This window comes from Rhinoderma darwinii, chromosome 11 (assembly GCF_050947455.1).
Source record: "Rhinoderma darwinii isolate aRhiDar2 chromosome 11, aRhiDar2.hap1, whole genome shotgun sequence".
Lineage (NCBI taxonomy): Eukaryota > Metazoa > Chordata > Amphibia > Anura > Rhinodermatidae > Rhinoderma > Rhinoderma darwinii.
In genome coordinates this window covers 12461196-12485300 of record NC_134697.1, presented here as the reverse complement: position 1 = coordinate 12485300, position 24105 = coordinate 12461196, and the positions used below count along the sequence as shown (strand labels likewise).

Below are 24105 nucleotides of genomic sequence, written 5' to 3'. Positions count from 1 at the left end.
AAAAGCTTCAAAATGGTAAGAAATTAAAACTAGGGTAGATTTACTAATGCGGTGTAAGATTTAGCATAAACTTAGACCGGGCAGTCATAACATGCGCCAAATTCATCACAGTGGTGCACGCTGCATGCTAAATTTGGCGATTCTTTTTTTTTTCTAGACGTGATAGACGTTTTTCCTTTCACCACCTGAGATTTGCCTCATTTTGCGGCAAAGTTTTTGTTGCATTCTAAGCTACACCCAAGCACTAACATCTGTTCTTTTTGGCGTATTTCGGACATAAAAATGTCCAATACGAGATGCGACATAGTCTGCCAAAAATGCACCGCATTTTGCGCAAAATTCCAAAGAATTCCGGCGCAGGCCCAATAGTAAATCTACTTCATAGTTGCAGAACTTTTAATTATACAGTGATTAATTAAAGGGGTTGTTTCCCCAAAACCCCTGGCAATGGGAGCCGCAGCGGCATGAAGAGTTTTCAATACAATCATCTACAAGGAGATATACAAACACTGCCGCATGGTGCCTTCTTTATGACGCAGGCCTTTTCGGTGGCTCATGGGAACAGAGTTGGATTATTGGCAGAAGAGAATTCTATTCCTTACTGTGAGGGGGGGCATTTTAATTCGGTGGGCACAGTTGGGCAATTTTTATTCAGTGGGCACATTGTGAGGCATCTTTTTTATTCAGGGGGCACATTGTGGAACATATTTTTTACTTGGGGTGCATATTGTAGGGCAATTTGTTAAGCATATTGTGGGTCATGTTGTATTCAGAGGCAGTGTCGGGCATATTTGTATTCAGTGGGCACATTCTGGGGCATTTTTATTCAAGGGGACAGTGTGGGGTATTTTGTTTTCAGGGGCACAGTGGGAGGATTAAGTGAGGAGCAGAAGACATCGGGGTGGTAAACTCTGCAGAGAAATAGTCATGGTCGGGAGAAGTCGTTATGGCGGGACGACACCAGTCAGAGAAGACGTCACCTGTGAGTCACAGAATGTAAATATTTCTTCTGTGTCTGATCACCCGTATGATCAACAGCAGGATGATCGGTGGTAAGGACGGGATAGGGGGGGCGCAATTTTGACTTGTGCTATGGGGCCCTATGATTTCTATGTACACCCCTGGGAACATGCCACAGAGGTATAGAATGGGTCTAGGTGCCATATTACTGATCAGTATTACAGTCATGTGCATGGGCTTTTATAAGAGAAAAAAAAACTGTGACCCGCTCATTCTGGGTACGGAAGTCACTGCGCATGTCTGGGCTTACGTCGTGCGGTGCGCTTCATTGAAATCACTGAAAATTGTGCATAACAACGCGTGACCAACGGATGTGGAACATCTGCAATCTGTGTTGTTAAAATATATTGGATTAAAATACCCGAAATGCTAAAAGCAACTTTATACTCTCTATCTGCTGATGAAATAAGCCCTAGGAACAAAATTGTTACGACCAGCCAGATTGGATAAGTAGAATGTAAACGAATTCACACAAAATGATGCGGCGCACATAGGTGTCTATTCTCACTACCAGCTTTACACTAGAGGTCGAACTGTTCTTACATTGTTAGTAAACGGTCGCCATTTTCCCGAAGATCAAACAAAGTTTTAGCACTCTACGGTTGCTGATGAGGGACAAGCGGAAAAAGAAATCACCCCTTAGTCACGTGATGGGACACGTCTCTCTGTCGACGGGACGTGTGCGCTGACGTCATCAGCAGGCGACTCTCCTCAAACACGTGAGGAACAAGGAGCGACGAGCAGGGCTGCGGGTCTCAGGTACGGGTCTCCAGCTGCTCCCGGGGCTGATGTCATTAAGGCCCGTTATAGAGGCCTCTTTATAGGTCTGATATTATCGGGAAGGAATACTCCTTGAACTATTACTATCTTAGGTGGAACTTTGTATTAAATGTGTGTCAAAACTTTTGCAGCTGTTATTTTGTGTGTTACTTTATAGAATTCAAGTAGAACTCAGGCCTGGGTTATGGGGAGGCAGGTGTAGTGTGAGGCTCCTGAGCCCCAATACAAAGCATCCCCTACCCATTTATCAAAGTTATTCATAGTACAGATCTTCCCCCCCCCCCCCACCCCACCTTTTCAGGGTTTAGGGCTGAGGTGTGACTGCAACATCGGTATCTGCTATAGTTACATCCCTGTATTAGACTCCAGAGCTGCACTCACTATTCTGCTGGTGGAGTCACTGTGTACATACATTACATTACTTATCTCATACTGATCCTGAGTTATATCCTGTATTATACTCCAGAGCTGCACTCACTATTCTGCTGGTGGAGTCACTGTGTACATACATTACTTATCCTGTACTGATCCTGAGTTACATCCTGTATTATACTCCAGAGCTGCACACACTATTCTGCTGGAGGAGTCACTGTGTACATACGTTACATTACTTATCCTGTACTGATCCTGAGTTACATCCTGTATTATACTCCAGAGCTGCACTCACTATTCTGCTGGTGGAGTCACTGTGTACATACATTACATTACTTATCCTGTACTGATCCTGAGTTATATCCTGTATTATACTCCAGAGCTGCACTCACTATTCTGCCGGTAGTCACTATGTACATACATTACATTATTTATCCTGTAGTGACCCTGAGTTACATCCTGTATTATACTCCAGAGCTGCACTCACTATTCTGCCGGTAGTCACTGTGTACATACATTACATTACTTATCCTGTACTGATCCTGAGTTATATCCTGTATTATACTCCAGAGCTGCACTCACTATTCTGCTGGTGGAGTCACTGTGCTCATACATTACATATCTTGTTCTAAGCTACATCCCGTATTATACTCCACAGCTGAGTTAACAATTTCAGAACTGAAATATTCCAGCATTTCTTACTAATGCAGTGTCTGCACACAGCTTGGTGGTGGTGTCTGACAAAAAGCTTGCTGACGGTTTCCGATAACAACCAGCAGTCTTGTGCATTAAACTAGATCCACTTGTAACGGAAGACATCTGCAGGGATTCTGTCGCAAAATCCGCATGTGTTACTTGCAGATTTTGCTGATTTCACCCCTAGACATTGAAGGGGTGAAAATCTGCTACAGAACTGAGAACTGTGGATTAAAAAAACGATTGTACTGTCATTTCCTGTGGATTTGCGGTGAGGAATCCTCACTGAAAATCTGCAGCATGTGAAATTACTTTGAAGGTTTTATGTAATATGATTCTAATCATCATAATGAAAAGTTCTGCAACTTTCTTATAGTCTGAAAACCTTCACAGATCTAATACTTATCACAACTGAGGGTTTGCTACTATCGTATCCAGTCTAGCTAATCTGTGAACTAAAGTCTGGACTGCAGTCTGATACATTTTACTAGCACTGATACATTGTAGCAAACTACCAGGACAGGAGAGAGGTTGTAGCCGCTGCTCGCTCCCCGTCTCTCTCTGTTGTTAGTGCTGCCGCTTTGGGGTTCTGGTAGAGTATAAGAAACCCGTTACATATGAATATATATTTTATGAGGTCGGTCTAAACCCATATATAACTCCAAAAACAAAACTATATGTTCATTTTCTTCCTATGAAATTTACCCTAGTGTGTGTGAGATAGGAGGACTAGATTGTAAGCTCTGGGGACAAGGACTGATGTAAATATTGACCATATGTGTACAGTGCTGTCTCTTTTCTATTTTACGTTGAACTGGTATTTACTCTGAAACGTACTTTCTGCTATTGTTACAGACGCTCAGAACACCTCTGCCGTATCCCCGAACTTACATCATGGGTAGGAAGTTAGACCCTCTTAAGAAAGTGCCCCGGGGACCGGGCCGGAAATCAAGAAAGCAGCCAGGAGCCGAGAACGAGCTGAGCAAAGTACTGAGTGACGGTGAGAGTCGCCTGTAGTCAGCCTAGCAATGTAACAAGGGTTTGTAACCTGTAACCATGGAGACACATAGGTCTGCAAGGGAGCTGTATACACAAAACGATAGGAGATTGAGACTATTTGCAAAGCTCCTTTTTTTTTAAGATGCAATGGAGCAATTAACCCCTTAATGACCGCCGATACGCCTTTTTACGGCGGTCATTAGTGGGCTTTATTCTAGAGCGCCGCCAAACTACGTCGCTGCTGTAGAATAAAGTAAACAGAGCAGGGAGCTGTCAAATCTCCCTGCTCTCAGCTGCCAGAGGCAGCTGAGGGCTGGGGGCGTCCCTGCTCTGCTGGGTGAGATCGATATTAGTATCGATCTCACCTGTTTAACCCTTCAGATGCGGTGCACAATAGCGAGCACCGCATCTGAATGGTTTTGGAGAGAGGGAGGGAGCTCCCTCTCATCTCACTGACACCCGGCGATAAAATCGCCGAGTGTCTGTGTCTTCTATGGCAGCCGGGGGTCTAATAAAGACCCCCAGGTCTGCCTGCAGCGAATGCCTGCTAGATCATGCCGCAGGCATGACCTAGCAGATGCCTGTCCGTTTTAAACGGACAGGCAGTAATACACTGCAATACAAAAGTATTGCAGTGTATTATAATAGCGATCGGAGGATAGTGAAGTCCCCTAGTGGGACTAGTAAAAAAGTGGAAAAAAAAAATGAAAAACCCAGCTTTTCCCCTTACAAAATGCTTTACTATTAAAAAAAACTACAATAAAGCAAAAAAGTTACACATATTTGGTATCACCGCATCCGTAACGACCCCGACTATAAAGCTGTTACGTTATTTAACCCGCACGGTGAACGCCGTAAAAAATAAAATAAAAAACAATGGAAAAATTGCTGTTTTCTGTTAATCCTGACTTAAAAAAAATGTGATAGAAAGTGATCAAAAAGTCGCATCTACTCTCAAATGGTACCAATAAAAACTGCAAGTCGTCCCGCAAAAAACAAGACCTTATTCAGCTATGCCGACGCAAAAATAATAACGTTACGGCTCTTCGAATGTGACAATGGAAAAATGTAAAAAATGGCTTGGACATTAGGGCCCAGAATGCCAGCAGGGGGAAGGGGTTAAAAATGTTGCAAATGTTTACATAAAACGATGCTAATATCTTAGAGTAGGGCTGTGCCGATGAGCCTAGGAATTTGCTGATGGAATTTTAAGGGGCTTCCCGGGTGTATGTACATAAAGCTTAAAGGGTTTTCCCATGAGGGACATTTATGACATCCACAGGATATGTCATAAATGTCAGATAGATGCGGGTCCCACGTCTGGGACCCGCACCTATCTCTAGAACGGGGCCCCCTAAACCCCGTTCTAGCTTTTGTGCTCATGCGGCCTCCCGGCCACTTCCTGATTACATGGTCGGGAGTTACGGAAACAACGTAAATCGCTGAGATACGCTGTTTCTGTAAGTCCCATATTAGTGAACGCAGTTTCGGAAGCAGCGTGGCATGCGAGCTACGCTGTTTCCATAACTACTATTCAGTTCTATGGGAGTTACGGAAACAGCGTAGATCAGCGATTTACCCTATTTCCGTAACTCCCAACCATGCCGTAACTACGCAAATTCCGATGTCATCGGTGTGGGTCCGACACCTGGCCCCCTTGCCGATGGCCTGCGGGCACCGGATGTTATTGCACATTATGCCATGGACAGAGCCCGGAAGCAGTTGGCTCCTTACATAGCACAGCGGTCTTGCTGCAGCTCGGCCGCTATTCCGTGGCCGGAGCTGACTGCTTCCGGCTTGTACGTCCAGTGCAATGGACCAGCTGATCTGTGCGGGGCCCGGGTGTTGGACCTCCGCAGATCATGTAATGATGACCTATCCGGTTGATAGGTCATCAGTTGTCAGAAGCTAGAAAACCCCTTTAAAATGTCCCATGATTTGAGATTTAAATGTTCTGTGTTAAATCTTCTGTGATTCATAGTGTATTTTATTTGTGGTGTATTATAACCTATATACACAGAGGGCGCTCTACTGGCAGCCAGGGCCTCAACATCACAACTGAGCATGTGCGGGGTTCAAAAAAAAAGGCCGCTGCCTTCAGCTTAATAGTCACATAGACCTCATTAGTATATCACTCATCTCTTCACCAATCCTGATGTTTACAAGAAGATTATTATTACACGGCCATCATTTATAATCCGTAATAGAATCACAGGCCCTGTTGCTGTTGACGGATCCCCTTTAAGCGTTTGTTACTATTGATATAGTAGATCTAATTCCGTTTTATTTCCTTTTTAACAGACGCCGAAGTAAAACGCCTGTCCAGCCGCGGCAGAAAGAGGTGAGGATCTCCTGCCGCGTGTGACTTGTTGGTTTCTCAGAGTCCTTTAATTAGATTAATTTTTACCATATTTATTCTTAACCCTTTAATAGAGCAGCAAAAAGGCGACAAGTGAAAGAACCGAAAGCAAAGCCGAGTAAACCAGAAGCCAAACAGAATGGTAAGAGAAGGTTCCGCCTCCATCACGTGGTGCACACGCCTCTTACATGTTACCGCCATTTATATTATCGGATTGCTCCTTAGGTAATGCACAAGTGGTCCAGAAAGGGAAGAAAAAACTGTCGGGGTTCAGCGATGATAATTCAGAGTGGCTGAAACCTGCTAAGAGACTGAAGAAGGAGGAAGAAGAAGATACGGAAGAAGAGGAAGATTCCAGTGACCAGGAAGTGGACAGTGGAGAAGAAAAACCTGGAAATCTAGAAGAGGAGGAGGAGGAGGAAGAAGAAGAGAGTGGAGATGATGAACCTGTGGAAGGGCAGGAGCTTTCAGACAGTGATGATCTGCAAGATGACTATGGAGCTTCCTCTGATGACGATGATGAAGATGGTGATGGCGATGTAGGTCTCTTAGCATTGTTGAGGCCGCACGCTTAACTCTAAATACATTTGTTTTACATTTATTAATCTTGATTTGCCGCCTTGTTTTAGCTTCTTCCAATTGAGAAAGCCGCGGAGAAACAGAAGAAAAAGAGTAAAAGGTAAAAATTAGTCAGACTTCTCTGCCTCCTTTTTCATAGTGATACGCTCTTCCCTTCCTTCTCTCCCTTCTGCTCCGTAGCGATGCGCCCTGCCCTTCCTTCTCTACCTCCTGCTCCGTAGTGATGCGCTCTGCCCTTCCCTCCTGCTCCGTAGTGATGCCCTCTGCCCTTCCCTCCTGCTCCGTAGTGATGCGCTCTGCCCTTCCCTCCTGCTCCGTAGTGATGCGCTCTGCCCTTCCCTCCTGCTCCGTAGTGATGCGCTCTGCCCTTCCCTCCTGCCCCGTAGTGATGCGCTCTGCCCTTCCCTCCTGCTCCGTAGTGATGCGCTCTGCCCTTCCCTCCTGCTCCGTAGTGATGCCCTCTGCCCTTCCCTCCTGCTCCGTAGTGATGCGCTCTGCCCTTCCCTCCTGCTCCGTAGTGATGCGCTCTGCCCTTCCCTCCTGCTCCGTAGTGATGCGCTCTGCCCTTCCCTCCTGCTCCGTAGTGATGCGCTCTGCCCTTCCCTCCTGCTCCGTAGTGATGCGCTCTGCCCTTCCCTCCTGCTCCGTAGTGATGCGCTCTGCCCTTCCCTCCTGCTCCGTAGTGATGCGCTCTGCCCTTCCCTCCTGCTCCGTAGTGATGCGCTCTGCCCTTCCCTCCTGCTCCGTAGTGATGCGCTCTGCCCTTCCCTCCTGCTCCGTAGTGATGCGCTCTGCCCTTCCCTCCTGCTCCGTAGTGATGCGCTCTGCCCTTCCCTCCTGCTCCGTAGTGATGCGCTCTGCCCTTCCCTCCTGCTCCGTAGTGATGCGCTCTGCCCTTCCCTCCTGCTCCGTAGTGATGCGCTCTGCCCTTCCCTCCTGCTCCGTAGTGATGCGCTCTGCCCTTCCCTCCTGCTCCGTAGTGATGCGCTCTGCCCTTCCCTCCTGCTCCGTAGAGATGTGCTCTACCCTTCCTTCTCTGCTTCCTGAAACATAGTGATGAGATCTGCCCTTCCTTCCTGCTCCATAGTGCTGCGCCCTGCCCTTCCTTCTCTGCCTCCTTCTCCATAATGATGGGCTCCATTCTTCCTTATCTGCCTTCTGCCCTTCTTTCTCTGCCACCTCCATAATGTTGCTGACTGGCCAGTATTATTTTTTACACAATGTGCCAGTCTCTAACTCACCCTAATGACCAAGCTATTTTATTCGTTTTTCTATAGTCGCATTCAAAGAGCTATAACGTTTTTATTTTTCCGTCTACATAGCTGTATGAGGACTTGATTTTTGCGGGATTAGTTGTGCTTTTTAATAGCACCATTTTTGGGTACATATAATTTTTATATTAACTTTTATTAACCTTTTTGTGGGGGATTATAAAAAAAAAACTGAAATTCCGCCATTGTTCTATGCGTTTTTAAATTGACGCCGTTCACAGTGCGACGTAAATAACACATTACCATTATTCTATGGGTCGGTACGATTACGGCGATACCACATATGTGGAGGTTTTTTTATGTTTTACGACTTTTGCACAATGAAAACCCTTTTGAACTAAAATTATTTGCTTTTGCATCGTCGCTTTCCAAGAGCCGTAATTTTTTTATTTTTCCATCAATGTAGTGATTTTTTGGGCTTGTTTTCTGCGGGACAAGACATAGTTTTGAATGGTACTGTTTTGGGGTGCATGGGACTTATTGATTCATTTTTATTATGACTTTTTTGGGGGGCAATGGAAAAAAATTGCAATTTCACCATGGTTTTTTGCGGTTTTTTTTTACGGTGTTCACTTTGCGGTTTAAATTACATATTAACTTTATTAATGGAGTCATTACGGTCGCGGCGATACCACATATGTGTACTTTTTTTTTTTTTTACACTTTTACTAAATAAAACCACTTTTTATGGAAAAAAAATGGTTTTATTTATTTTTTTACTGTACCTTTTATTAATAATCTTTATTTCACTTTGATGACTTATTTTATTAGTTCCACTAGGGGACTTTACTGTGCGATGTTCCGATCGCTGCTATAATGCTCTGGTATACTTCGTATACCAGAGCATTATTGCCTGTCAGTGTAAATCTGACAGGCAATCTGTTAGGACGTGCCTCCGGCGCGTCCTGACAGGCATATGTCCAGGGCAGACCTGGGGGCTTTTATCAAGCCCCCGGCTGCCATGACACCCCATCGGAGACCCGCGATTTCATTCGCGGGCCGCCGATGGGTGACAGAGGGAGCGCACTCCCTCTCTAAACAAAGTTAAATGCCGCGGTCGCTATTGACGGCGGCATTTAACGGGTTAAACGGCCGCGATCGAAGTAAACTTCGATCGCGGGCGTTGGAGCAGGAGCTCAGCTGTCATCAGACAGCAGAGCCCCGGCTCCAGCCTGCACGGGAGACCCGTGCAGGACTTAGACTAGGCTGACGTGAAAAGGCGTCAGCCTAGCCTAAAGCCCATTAGTGACCGACGTAAAAAGGCGTATTAGTGGTCACTAAGGGGTTAATAATATACAAACCATGGAACGCTCATAACAATGTGTCATTCAATACAGGGAGAAAGAGACAGAGGATGAATCAGACATTCAGCTCAATGTGGAAGGTGATGAGCATTTTACCCTCCCAACCTCAGAGGAAATGGAAAACCAACGTATCCTTATTTTTGATGGTCTCTAATGAAAAACCGTCATGGCTGGGGGAATCCAGTTTTCCTTATTAATGGGAGGGAGAAGCTTGTAAGTCAAATCCATATGTGGGGTTTTATTTAAATGTGATCCCCAAATCCAGTGCTGATCCCCCACCACCAGTACACAATCATTGTCATGTCCACCTCCTTACATCACTGTGCAGTCTCCGTGGACCTCACCAGTGTGCAAGAAAGGATTAAGGATATCGTATCTGTATTACAAGATTTTTCCAAGCGTGGTGGCGAGCATTCTAGGCAGGAATACCTGTCCGTCCTTCGGCGGGATCTTGCCACCTACTACAGTTACGGTGACTACATGATCGAAATGCTCAGTGACCTGTTTCCAGTGTCGGAGGTGATTATTTGTAATATTTAATTGTATGAAAATGCATTATAATCTACAACGTGATTTCCTTCTCCCAATCTTCTAAACTGACCATTACTTCATCTCTGTTCCGTTCTCTGAAGTTGGTTGATTTTCTGGAGTCCTGTGAGGTTCATCGTCCAATAACCATCAGAACCAACACTTTAAAGACCAGAAGACGTGACTTGGCACAGGTATGTATTCTTCCTAAGTACATTCTTACCACCAGTCATCTTGTACCTGCACTTCATATATACACAAATATAACTACTATAATACTGCCCCCTATATACAAGAATATAACTACTGTAATACTGCCCCCTATATACAAGAATATAACTACTATAATACTGCCCCCTATATACAAGAATATAACTAATATAATACTGCCCCCTGTATACAAGAATATAACTACTATAATACTGCCCCCTGTATACAAGAATATAACTAATATAATACTGCCCCCAATATACAAGAATATAACTACTATAATACTGCTCCTATATACAAGAATATAACTACTATAATACTGCTCCTATATACAAGAATATAACTACTATAATACTGCCCCCTATATACAAGAATATAACTACTATAATACTGTCCCCTATGTACAAGATTATAACTACTATAATACTGCTCCCTATATACAAGAATATAACTACTATAATACTGCCCACTATATACAAGAATATAACTACTATAATACTGCCCCCTGTATACAAGAATATAACTACTATAATACTGCCCCCTGTATACAAGAATATAACTACTATAATACTGCCCCTATATACAAGAATATAACTACTATAATACTGCCCCCTATATACAAGAATATAACTACTATAATACTGCTCCCTATATACAAGAATATAACTACTATAATACTGCCCCCTATATACAAGAATATAACTACTATAATACTGCCCCCTGTATACAAGAATATAACTACTATAATACTGCCCCCTGTATACAAGAATATAACTAATATAATACTGCCCCCAATATACAAGAATATAACTACTATAATACTGCTCCTATATACAAGAATATAACTACTATAATACTGCTCCTATGTACAAGAATATAACTACTATAATACTGCTCCTATATACAAGAATATAACTACTATAATACTGCCCCTATATACAAGAATATAACTACTATAATACTGCTCCTATATACAAGAATATAACTACTATATTACTGCCCCCTATATACAAGAATATAACTACTATAATACTGCCCCTATATACAAGAATATAACTACTATAATACTGCCCCCTATATACAAGAATATAACTACTATAATACTGCCCCCTATATACAAGAATATAACTACTATAATACTGCCCCTATATACAAGAATATAACTACTATAATACTGCCCCCAATGTACAAGAATATAACTACTATAATACTGCCCCTATATACAAGAATATAACTACTATAATACTGCCCCTATATACAAGAATAGAACTACTATAATACTGCCCCCTATATACAAGAATATAACTACTATAATACTGCCCCCTATATACAAGAATATAACTACTATATTACTGCCCCCTATATACAAGAATATAACTACTATATTACTGCCCCCTATATACAAGAATATAACTACTATAATACTGCCCCCTATATACAAGAATATAACTACTATAATACTGCTCCTATATACAAGAATATAACTACTATAATACTGCCCACTATATACAAGAATATAACTACTATAATACTGCCCCTATATACAAGAATATAACTACTATAATACTGCCCCTATATACAAGAATATAACTACTATAATACTGCCCCTATATACAAGAATATAACTACTATAATACTGCTCCTATATACAAGAATATAACTACTATAATACTGCCCCCTATACAAGAATATAACTGCTATAATACTGCCCCTATATACAAGAATATAACTACTATAATACTGCTCCTATATACAAGAATATAACTACTATAATACTGCCCTCTATATACAAGAATATAACTACTATAATACTGCCCCTATATACAAGAATATAACTACTATAATACTGCCCCCTATATACAAGAATATAACTACTATAATACTGCCCCTATATACAAGAATATAACTACTATAATACTGCCCCTATATACAAGAATATAACTACTATAATACTGCCCCTATATACAAGAATATAACTACTATAATACTGCCCCTATATACAAGAATATAACTACTATAATACTGCCCCTATATACAGGAATATAACTACTATAATACTGCCCCTATATACAAGAATATAACTACTATAATACTGCCCCTATATACAAGAATATAGCTACTATAATACTGCCTCCTATATACAAGAATATAACTACAATAATACTGCTCCTATATACAAGAATATAACTACTATAATACTGCTCCTATATACAAGAGTATAACTACTATAATACTGCCCCCTATATACAAGAATATACTAGAATACTGCCCCTATATACAAGAATATAACTACTATAATACTGCCCCCTATATACAAGAATATAACTACTATAATACTGCCTCCTATATACAAGAATATAACTACTATAATACTGCCCCTATATACAAGAATATAACTACTATAATACTGCCTCCTATATACAAGAATATAACTACTATAATACTGCCCCCTATATACAAGAATATAACTACTATAATACTGCCCCTATATACAAGAATATAACTACTATATTACTGCCCCTATATACAAGAATATAACTACTATAATACTGCCTCCTATATACAAGAATATAACTACTATAATACTGCCCCTATATACAAGAATATAACTACTATAATATGCCCCTATATACAAGAATATAACTACTATAATACTGCCCCTATATACAAGAATATAACTACTATAATACTGCCCCTATATACAAGAATATAACTACTATATTACTGCCCCTATATACAAGAATATAACTACTATAATACTGCCTCCTATATACAAGAATATAACTACTATAATACTGCCCCTATATACAAGAATATAACTACTATAATATGCCCCTATATACAAGAATATAACTACTATAATACTGCCCCTATATACAAGAATATAACTACTATAATACTGCCCCCTATATACAAGAATATAACTAATATAATACTGCCCCCTATATACATGAATATAACTACTATAATACTGCCCTCTATATACAAGAATATAACTACTATAATACTGCCTCCTATATACAAGAATATAACTATTCTAATACTGCCCCTATATACAAGAATATAACTACTATAATACTGCCCTCTATATTCAAGAATATAACTACTATAATACTGCCCCTATACACAAGAATATAACTACTATAATACTGCCCCTATATACAAGAATATAACTACTATAATACTGCCCCCTATATACAAGAATATAACTACTATAATACTGCCCCTATATACAAGAATATAACTACTATAATACTGCCCTCTATATTCAAGAATATAACTACTATAATACTGCCCCTATACACAAGAATATAACTACTATAATACTGCCCCTATATACAAGAATATAACTACTATAATACTGCCCCTATATACAAGAATATAACTACTATAATACTGCCCTCTATATACAAGAATATAACTACTATAATACTGCCCCTATATACAAAAATATAACTACTATAATACTGCCCCTGTATACAAGAATATAACTACTATAATACTGCCCCTGTATACAAGAATATAACTACTATAATACTGCCCCTGTATACAAGAATATAACTACTATAATACTGCCCCCTATATACAAAAATATAACTACTATAATACTGCCCCTATATACAAGAATATAAGTACTATAATACTGCCCCTTATATACAAGAATATAAGTACTATAATACTGCCCCCTATTTACAAGAATATAACTACTTTAATACTGCCCCTATATACAAGAATATAACTACTATAATACTGCCCCCTATATACAAGAATATAACTACTATAATACTGCCTCCTATATACAAGAATATAACTACTATAATACTGCCCCCTATATACAAGAATATAACTACTATAATACTGCCCCCTATTTACAAGAATATAACTACTATAATACTGCCCCTATATACAAGAATATAACTACTATATTACTGCCCCCTATATACAAGAATATAACTACTATAATACTGCCTCCTATATACAAGAATATAACTACTATAATACTGCCCCCTATATACAAGAATATAACTACTATAATACTGCCCCCTATATACAAGAATATAACTATTATAATACTGCCTCCTATATACAAGAATATAACTACTATTATACTGCCCCCTATATACAAGAATATGACTACTATAATACTGCCTCCTATATACAAGAATATAACTACTATAATACTGCCTCCTATATACAAGAATATAACTACTATAATACTGCCCCCTATATAGAGGAATATAACTACTATAATACTGCTCCTATATACAAGAATATAACTACTATAATACTGCCCCCTATTTACAAGAATATAACTACTATAATACTGCCCCTATATACAAGAATCTAACTACTATATTACTGCCCCCTATATACAAGAATATAACTACTATAATACTGCCTCCTATATACAAGAATATAACTACTATAATACTGCCCCCTATATACAAGAATATAACTACTATAATACTGCCCCCTATATACAAGAATATAACTATTATAATACTGCCTCCTATATACAAGAATATAACTACTATTATACTGCCCCCTATATACAAGAATATGACTACTATAATACTGCCCCCAATATACAAGAATATAACTACTATAATACTGCCCCTATATACAAGAATATAACTACTATAATACTGCCCCTATATACAGGAATATAACTACTATAATACTGCCCCTATATACAAGAATATAGCTACTATAATACTGCCTCCTATATACAAGAATATAACTACAATAATACTGCTCCTATATACAAGAATATAACTACTATAATACTGCTCCTATATACAAGAGTATAACTACTATAATACTGCCCCCTATATACAAGAATATAACTACTAGAATACTGCCCCTATATACAAGAATATAACTACTATATTACTGCCCCTATATACAAGAATATAACTACTATAATACTGCCTCCTATATACAAGAATATAACTACTATAATATGCCCCTATATACAAGAATATAACTACTATAATACTGCCCCTATATACAAGAATATAACTACTATAATACTGCCCCCTATATACAAGAATATAACTACTATAATACTGCCCCCTATATACATGAATATAACTACTATAATACTGCCCCCTATATACAAGAATATAACTACTATAATACTGCCCCCTATATACAAGAATATAACTATTATAATACTGCCTCCTATATACAAGAATATAACTACTATTATACTGCCCCCTATATACAAGAATATGACTACTATAATACTGCCTCCTATATACAAGAATATAACTACTATTATACTGCCCCCTATATACAAGAATATAACTACTATATTACTGCACCCTATATACAAGAATATAACTACTATTATACTGCCCCCTATATACAAGAATATGACTACTATAATACTGCCTCCTATATACAAGAATATAACTACTATTATACTGCCCCCTATATACAAGAATATAACTACTATATTACTGCCCCCTATATACAAGAATATAACTACTATATTACTGCTCCCTATATACAAGAATATAACTACTATAATACTGCTCCTATATACAAGAATATAACTACTATAATACTGCTCCCTATATACAAGAATATAACTACTAGAATACTGCCCCAATGTACAAGAATATAACTACTATAATACTGCTCCTATATACAAGAATATAACTACTATAATACTGCTCCTATATACAAGAATATAACTACTATAATACTGTTCCCTATATACAAGAATATAACTACTAGAATACTGCCCCCTATACACAAGAATATAACTACTATAATACTGCCCCTATATACAAGAATATAACTACTATAATACTGCCCCTATATACAAGAATATAACTACTATAATACTGCCCCTATATACAAGAATATAACTACTATAATACTGCTCCTATATACAAGAATATAACTACTATAATACTGCCCCAATGTACAAGAATATAACTACTATAATACTGCTCCTATATACAAGAATATAACTACTATAATACTGCCCCTATATACAAGAATATAACTACTATAATACTGCCCCCTATATACAAGAATATAACTACTATAATACTGCCCCCTATATACAAGAATATAACTACTATAATACTGCCCTCTATATACAAGAATATAACTAATATAATACTGCCCCTATCTACAAGAATATAACTACTATAATACTGCTCCTATATACAAGAATATAACTACTATAATACTGCCCCCTATATACAAGAATATAACTACTATAATACTGTCCCCTATATACAAGTATATAACTACTATAATACTGCCCCTATATACAAGAATATAACTACTATAATACTGCCCTCTATATACAAGAATATAACTACTATAATACTGCCCCCTATATACAAGAATATAACTACTATAATACTGCCTCCTATATACAAGAATATAACTACTATATTACTGCTCCTATATACAAGAATATAACTACTATAATACTGCCCCTATATACAAGAATATAACTACTATAATACTGCCCTCTATATACAAGAATATAACTACTATAATACTGCCCCCTATATACAAGAATATAACTACTATAATACTGCCTCCTATATACAAGAATATAACTACTATATTACTGCTCCTATATACAAGAATATAACTACTATAATACTGCCCCTATATACAAGAATATAACTACTATAATACTGCCTCCTATATACAAGAATATAACTACTATAATACCTGCCCCCTATGTACAAGATTATAACTACTATAATACTGCCCCTATATACAAGATTATAACTACTATAATACTGCCTCCTATATACAAGAATATAACTACTATAATACCTGCCCCCTATGTACAAGAATATAACTACTATAATACTGCCCCCTATATACAAGAATATAACTACTATAATACTGCTCCTATATACAAGAATATAACTACTATAATACTACCCCCTGTATACAAGAATATAACTACTATAATACTGCCCCCTATATACAAGAATATAACTAATATAATACTGCTCCTATATACAAGAATATAACTACTATAATACTGCTTCTATATACAAGAATATAACTACTATAATACTGCCCCTATATACAAGAATATAACTACTATAATACTGCCCCCTATATACAAGAATATAACTACTATAATACTGCCTCCTATATACAAGAATATAACTACTATAATACAGCCCCTATATACAAGAATATAACTACTATAATACTGCTCCTATATACAAGAATATATATATATATATATATATATATATATATATATATATATATATATATATATATATATATATATTAAAGAAAATGTAATTGGATAGCTGTCGTGGATTGCAATATTGACTCATGAGACTCCAGTCCTCCCACCTCATAGACATTTAATATGGATATTTTGGTTGTTATACTCTTATAAGGACTGTATGTTTGTATAGTTTTGGCTTTAACCCCTTAATGACCGCCGATAAGCCTTTTCACGGCGGTCATTAATGGGCTTTATTCTACAGCGCCACCATTCTACGTCGCTGCTGTAGAATAAAGTAAACAGAGCAGGGAGCTGTCAAATCTCCCTGCTCTCAGCTGCCAGAGGCAGCTGAGGGCTGGGGGCGTCCCTGCTCTGCCGGGTGAGATCGATATTAGTATCGATCTCACCCGTTTAACCCTTCAGATGCGGTGCACAATAGCGAGCACCGCATCTGAATGGTTTTGGAGAGAGGGAGGGAGCTCCCTCTCATCTCACTGACACCCGGCGATAAAATCGCCGAGTGTCAGTGTCTTCTATGGCAGCCGGGGGTCTAATAAAGGCCCCCAGGTCTGCCTGGAGCGAATGCCTGCTAGATCATGCCGCAGGCATGACCTAGTAGATGCCAGTCCATTTTAAACGGACAGGCAGTAATACACTGCAATACAGAAGTATTGCAGTGTATTATAATAGCGATCGGAGGATAGTGAAGTCCCCTGGTGGGACTAGTATAAAAGTAAAAAAAGTTTAATAAAGTTAATTTTAAAAAAAAGTGAAAAAAAATAAATGAAAAACCCACTTTTTCCCCTTACAAAATGCTTTACTATTAAAAAAAACTACAATAAAGCAAAAAAGTTACACATATTTGGTATCGCCGCGTCCGTAACGACCCCGACTATAAAGCTGTTACATTATTTAACCCGCACTGTGAACGCCGTAAAAAATAAAATAAAAAACAATGGAAAAATTGCTGTTTTCTGTTAATCCTGACTTAAAAAAAATGTGATAAAAAGTGATCAAAAAGTCGCATCTACTCTCAAATGGTACCAATAAAAACTGCAAGTCTTCCCGCAAAAAACAAGACCTTATACAGCTATGCCGACGCAAAAATAATAACGTTACGGCTCTTCGAATGTGACAATGGAAAAATGTAAAAAATGGCTTGGACATTAGGGCCCAGAATGCAAGCAGGGGGAAGGGGTTAATATTTCATTGTTTTCCTTTACACTTGCTTAATTTTTCCTCACTTTTACCGCTTTTTTTCAGGCTCTTATCAACCGTGGAGTCAATTTGGATCCTCTGGGCAAATGGTCAAAGACTGGACTGGTCATTTATGATTCCTCTGTGCCAATTGGTAAGTTTGGAAGAGAGGGGTGTTAAGCATGGGCACAGTCCTGTTCTCAGTATGACTGGGGCATAGACTATACAGTTAATAGGGGTAATTTATTATTCGTTCTACACCAGTTTTCTGGCATAGAAAAGTTGCAAATGGCACAAAATTCGCGTTTTGCGCAACAAGTTGCAACTTTTGTGCCGCTCACTGGACTTGACAAATTTTTAAAACTTTAGATAAAGACCGGCATATGAAATGTAAATTCCCATCATTGTCTTTTCTCCTTCCAGGCGCCACTCCTGAGTATCTGGCTGGACATTACATGCTACAAGGAGCTTCCAGCTTCCTACCGATTATTACCTTAGCTCCTCAAGAAAACGAGCGGGTTCTGGACATGTGCTGTGCCCCTGGTGGCAAGACCAGTTATATGGGTGAGTATGGAGGAAAGCTCAGTCGCTATCAGATATTTACCTTTCCTTGAAAGAGCCGCGGACGTTCTGATGCGTTACGGTTTTTGCAATCCTCTTGAACGTGTTCAGTCACATGACCATGACTACTTGTCCGCAGCCCAACTGATGAAGAATACAGGGGTGGTCGTCGCCAATGACATGAATTCCGAGCGGCTCCGTAGTGTGGTGGGAAACTTGCATAGACTGGGAGTCTCAAACTGTATAATCAGCAATTATGATGGTCGGCAGATCGCCAAGGTGCGTAATTGCAGAACGGAATAAAAAATTATTGTTATCCCTCTAAACCTGGCCGTAGACATTACATTTTTCCAACCACACTGACCTCTGATATTTCTTGTTAAGGGGGAACAGTGGTCAGCCAGGATTTTATCCGTCTGATTCTGTTGCTTTTTACCAGATAAGCAGCACAAATGGTATATTGGCCGCTTATCCCCTTCACATTATCATAGAAAGATCATTTTATGGGGGGGCTAGATAGGGAAATAGATGACTATTTGCAGGGTGAGATGTTGAGGAAGATCTGGGAAGGGACATATGCTCTGCTTCATTACACGTGCTCTTATATATTAAGCATTTCTTCTCCCAACTACCAGGTTCTTGGAGGATTTGACCGGGTGCTCCTGGATGCTCCGTGCAGCGGAACGGGGATCATCAGTAAAGATCCAGCTGTGAAAACAAACAAGGTGGGTCACGCGGACATTGCGGTCAAATAGGAGGGAAGCAATGGCTACACCTCCCATGTGGTCAGCGCTGAGATAGGTATAGAGTTATTAGATGGAGAATGGATGAGTAGGTTGTAAGTTGGTGCTTGTGTATTACATCGTTTTATCTTGTATATACAGAATGCACAGGACGTCCAGAGATGCGCGCACATCCAGAAGGAGCTGATCCTGAGCGCCATTGACTCTCTTGATGCCCGGTCTACAAGTGGTGGATTCCTGGTCTATTGTACTTGCTCTATCACAGTAAGATTCTCACTTATACTATAGGCCCCCATATCTCTATGCAAGGAAACCTACCTATCGGGAAGACGTGTCCCATGACACCCTTTTTGCAATCCAAAATGGTCACTAATCGAAGAACTGAAGCTGTTTTTTGTTTATCTCCCTTTTAAAACGCCTGTAAAGAGGTTACAAAGAGCGTCTCTCGCTCTGGAGGACCTGTCCTGTCCTGCATTCCATGGACAGCCATTGATATAAATACACACTGTAATGCCTAATTTCCCCTGTGGTGGCGCTGCAGGGAAATTGAACACTTACTGCCAAATTTCTTACAGCAGATCGCTTGGGGACTCTTCCTGATCTGCTTATTGTCAAAAACCCTTCTAACAAGTAGGGATTGTCCAAAGCGGAGAACTCCTTAAAAGGTGCCAATGATGGCGTTTACTAGTGATAGGCCATCGTTGTCTGTGATGTCAAATATCAGTCATATCCGTGGTTGTAAATGTTCCTGCAGGATCTAAAGGTTTGAAGATATGTTACCTTAAGTAGCGATCATGGGGGTAGAACTTTTTTGGGGGATTCCTTTTACTCATTGCATTGGAGAACAGCACCTCTCCCCCATTCTAAAGAATGGGTGATAACAGAAAGCAATAGATCACATTCACCTGGACAACGAATAGAGATAATAAAGGCTTCAGGTTTGGTGTCCCTTTAATCTAGCTGTATGACACTAGGGAATACACACTGTCCGTCTCCTGATCTCTTTATGTCTGAACTTCTGTGGTTTGTGGCTACAGGTGGAGGAGAACGAGTGCGTGGTGGATTACGCCCTGAAGAAACGAAACATCAAGCTTGTACCAACAGGTCTAGACTTTGGCAAAGAAGGACTTGTGAGGTGAGGACCCTGCTGGGATCTCCTGTCAGGTTTGCAGCAGACAGCCCTGTGCACTTCCGCTTTACTGCTGACCGCTTCTATACTGCGCACACAAAGACATTGGAGCAGAGTTACGAATATTGTCAAAGATTTAGACCAGGCAGTAGGGGATGCGCCAAATTTATCACGGTCACACACGCTGTATGATAAATTTGGCGCATCTTTCTAGACATGTTAGACGCTTCCTTATACCACCTCTTGATTGGCTTCGTTTTGGCGCACGTCGGAGCGTAAAGCCACGGCTCTTTTCTGCTAGACCCCGCCCCCTTTCCAGTTAAGCTAAGTCTTTTTGTCGAGCGTGCCGCCAAGAGTCTATAAAACAATTCAGAAATGTGGCGCACGGCCAGATGTCCAGACCAGTAGGATCATTCTTGATTGGTTATTTTGGGGGTAAGTGGGGAGTGATTCTCTATAAAGTGATTTATCGGGAACCCGGGATTTTGAATGACATTTTCTTCTAACTCCTTCCTTAGATTTAAGGAGAGGCGGTTTCACCAGTCCCTACGCCTGACGCGCAGATTTTACCCTCACACTCACAACATGGACGGATTCTTTATCGCCAAGTTTCGCAAATTTTCAAATACCATCCCGTCTACTAAAGAAGGTGAGTGATGTTCCCCGGCTGCATCCCACAGAAAGATGTTTGCTGGTACATATAGTCCAGGGCTATAGGTAAACCGGTATTACTGCTCCTGGGGTACTACAACTCCCAGCATCCCTTTCATTCATGCTCTGTTTGTTTTCAGTTTTGTTTAAATAAAGCTTGAAGGAGTTTTCCAAGATTTGACATTAGCGGCTTAGCCTTATATGGGGGAGATGTATGAAGACTGAACATGTCTGGCAGAAAAAAACCGAGCTCTTAGGGCTCGTCCACACGTAACGGAACTGCTGCATATTTTCTGTCCGAAATTGCAGATGAAAAATACGCAGCGGAATAAAGTAGCAGCAAAGTGGGTGAGATTTAACAAATGTCATCCGTCCAGAAATTCAACTGTGGAAATGACATCACAGGAACAAGAAATATCCCCATCACACAGCCCTTAAAAAAACACGCAGCAAAAATCCACACGATATTCGGCAGTAAAAAATGCATGAAATGGAGCGGATTGTCTGCTAGTTGATGCGTAAATTTCTGCAGCAAATCCGTTACGTGTGGACAAGCCCCGGACAAATCCTGCAGCTTTGAGAGCAGCAGATTATCAACACAGGCTTTCAGTTTTTATTCACTGACAGGAAACGGAGATCTCAAAAATGTTTAGCAATTGAAACACAAAGTATATTAGATAGTTGAAGAACTTCTGAGTCTGCAGCGTATAGTGACGTTTTCTCATCCTGTGCCGCTGCGTGACCACGGATGTGGCCGCCATTACGGCTTGTACAGGAGTCGTCCGCTTTACTAAAATCACACGTGTCAAAGATGCCTCGTTATGGTGGTCACCCAGCTTTCCCAAAAGCAGATAAGAAATGGCTGTTTAGAGTTTGTGTGACAGAAGAGGATGACCCGAGGACCTTTACTTGCTAATGGGGGCTGTGCAGTAAAGCAATGGGTTAAAATTGGCGCCGTATTGATGAAGCCTTTTTTTTCCCATGTATGGCCGGGGGCTTCAGAGAGACTGTGTGACATATTTGTCCAGTTTTTCCTCCATTTTTCTTGTTGGCGGTTTAAGCTTGCGTGTTATTCCTCCTAGGGGTGTGCGCCACATTGAGGAGTACTGTGATGGACTCTCGCTTTACCAGTATTGGTAAATTTTTCCCAAATATTTCCATTTGTCATAATAGAAAAAGGATTTTTTCGATTTGGGGGAGGGGTCTCGTTGACCTCTGCTTATCAATGTACTCAGGGTTGTCCTGCAATTTTTTATTTAACTCTAATTATCTCTCCCATTCAAGTGACCGAAGGAACCAGCGCTGATCAGACTGACCCAAATGTCCCAGAAAAGAAAGAAGCCGGAGAGAAGGAAGCAAGCGCCAAACCTGCAGCTCACAAACAGAAGACCCCACCGGGTAAACCCGGGCAGAAGACCCCACCGGGTAAACCCGGGCAGAAGACCCCACCGGGTAAACCCGGGCAGAAGACCCCACCGGGTAAACCCGGGCAGAAGACCCCACCGGGTAAACCCGGGCAGAAGACCCCACCAAAAACAAAGGAACAGAAGAATCTGAAGCATAAGAAAAAGCAGAAGATGTTCCTGAAGAAACAGAAGCTTTTATTAAAGAAGAAGAAAGAGAAAAAGAAGAGTAAATAGTTCCTTGGCCTCCTCCAGACCTCAATCACCATCTCCTCCTGTTCGGCGTTGGTCCCTGATCAGGGACCCTCCATCCCCATCGGTCTAGGACGACGAGCAGACACATGCTGGACTCCATGAAATGGCCAGGGAATGTGCTCGTATGTGCAAGGTGTTCTGTACACGTGGACTCTCCAGGATCACGTGATGCTCTGCGGGAGCTTGGACTGTCTAGGGCGGGTGAGATGCTCTGCAGACATGTTCTCCATGTCATGGGCTCTCTGCTGATTTTGTCATCTGTGACTTTTTTTTCTTGTTTTATTATAAATTGGATACAAACCATTGATTTGTCTGTGTTGTATGTCGCTGGTCCTGAAATGTTGAGAATCTCATGTTAGGAAGAATGCGGCCAGATGTTGGACGCATTAAAGTCCCGCTGTCTTAAGAGAAAATCTATAATATGCCCATAAAGCGTGGGTACAAAGTGCTCCCCATATACTCTCAGCTCTAAGAATGGGAGCGGCGTATTGTGCCTGGCGTCCAGCTGAAACGGGACATATCAGGGGAGCATTGAGAGGATAAATCTCTGCCCGTGTTCAGACTTCCACGCCTAAATCCTGACCGAATCTGCTAACATTTGCCAGCAGTGCATTAGAGCCCCCCATTCACGCGCTCGGGAAGATATCTGCGCCCCTTACTAAATGTCCTTTTCGGTTGGTTGCCAGGCAGTGTATAGGAGGGGCAGATGGTGCGCACCGTTGTGGTGAGATGGGACGTTTACGGGATCGCTTCTCATGTTACTGCCGCTCTTCCTCAATCATTAATTGTTGGGGGTGCACAGCGGTATATAGCA

The 24105-nt window shown here is 40.3% G+C and overlaps 1 protein-coding gene across 1 annotated transcript; it reads left to right on the top strand.

Annotated features, from left to right (window-relative positions):
* The first annotated feature begins 1656 nt into the window (after positions 1 to 1656).
* NOP2 (NOP2 nucleolar protein) lies at positions 1657 to 23594 on the top strand. Its single transcript, XM_075842978.1, has 17 exons — positions 1657 to 1779; positions 3724 to 3868; positions 6169 to 6208; positions 6301 to 6368; positions 6452 to 6765; positions 6856 to 6905; positions 9414 to 9508; positions 9709 to 9899; positions 10013 to 10102; positions 18616 to 18703; positions 18973 to 19113; positions 19250 to 19389; positions 19746 to 19835; positions 19995 to 20117; positions 20891 to 20988; positions 21501 to 21631; positions 22918 to 23594. Exons 2-17 carry the CDS (start codon positions 3763 to 3765, stop codon positions 23271 to 23273), a joined length of 2121 nt encoding a protein of 706 aa, XP_075699093.1. The 5' UTR covers positions 1657 to 1779; positions 3724 to 3762; the 3' UTR covers positions 23274 to 23594.
* The last annotated feature ends 511 nt before the right edge of the window (positions 23595 to 24105 follow it).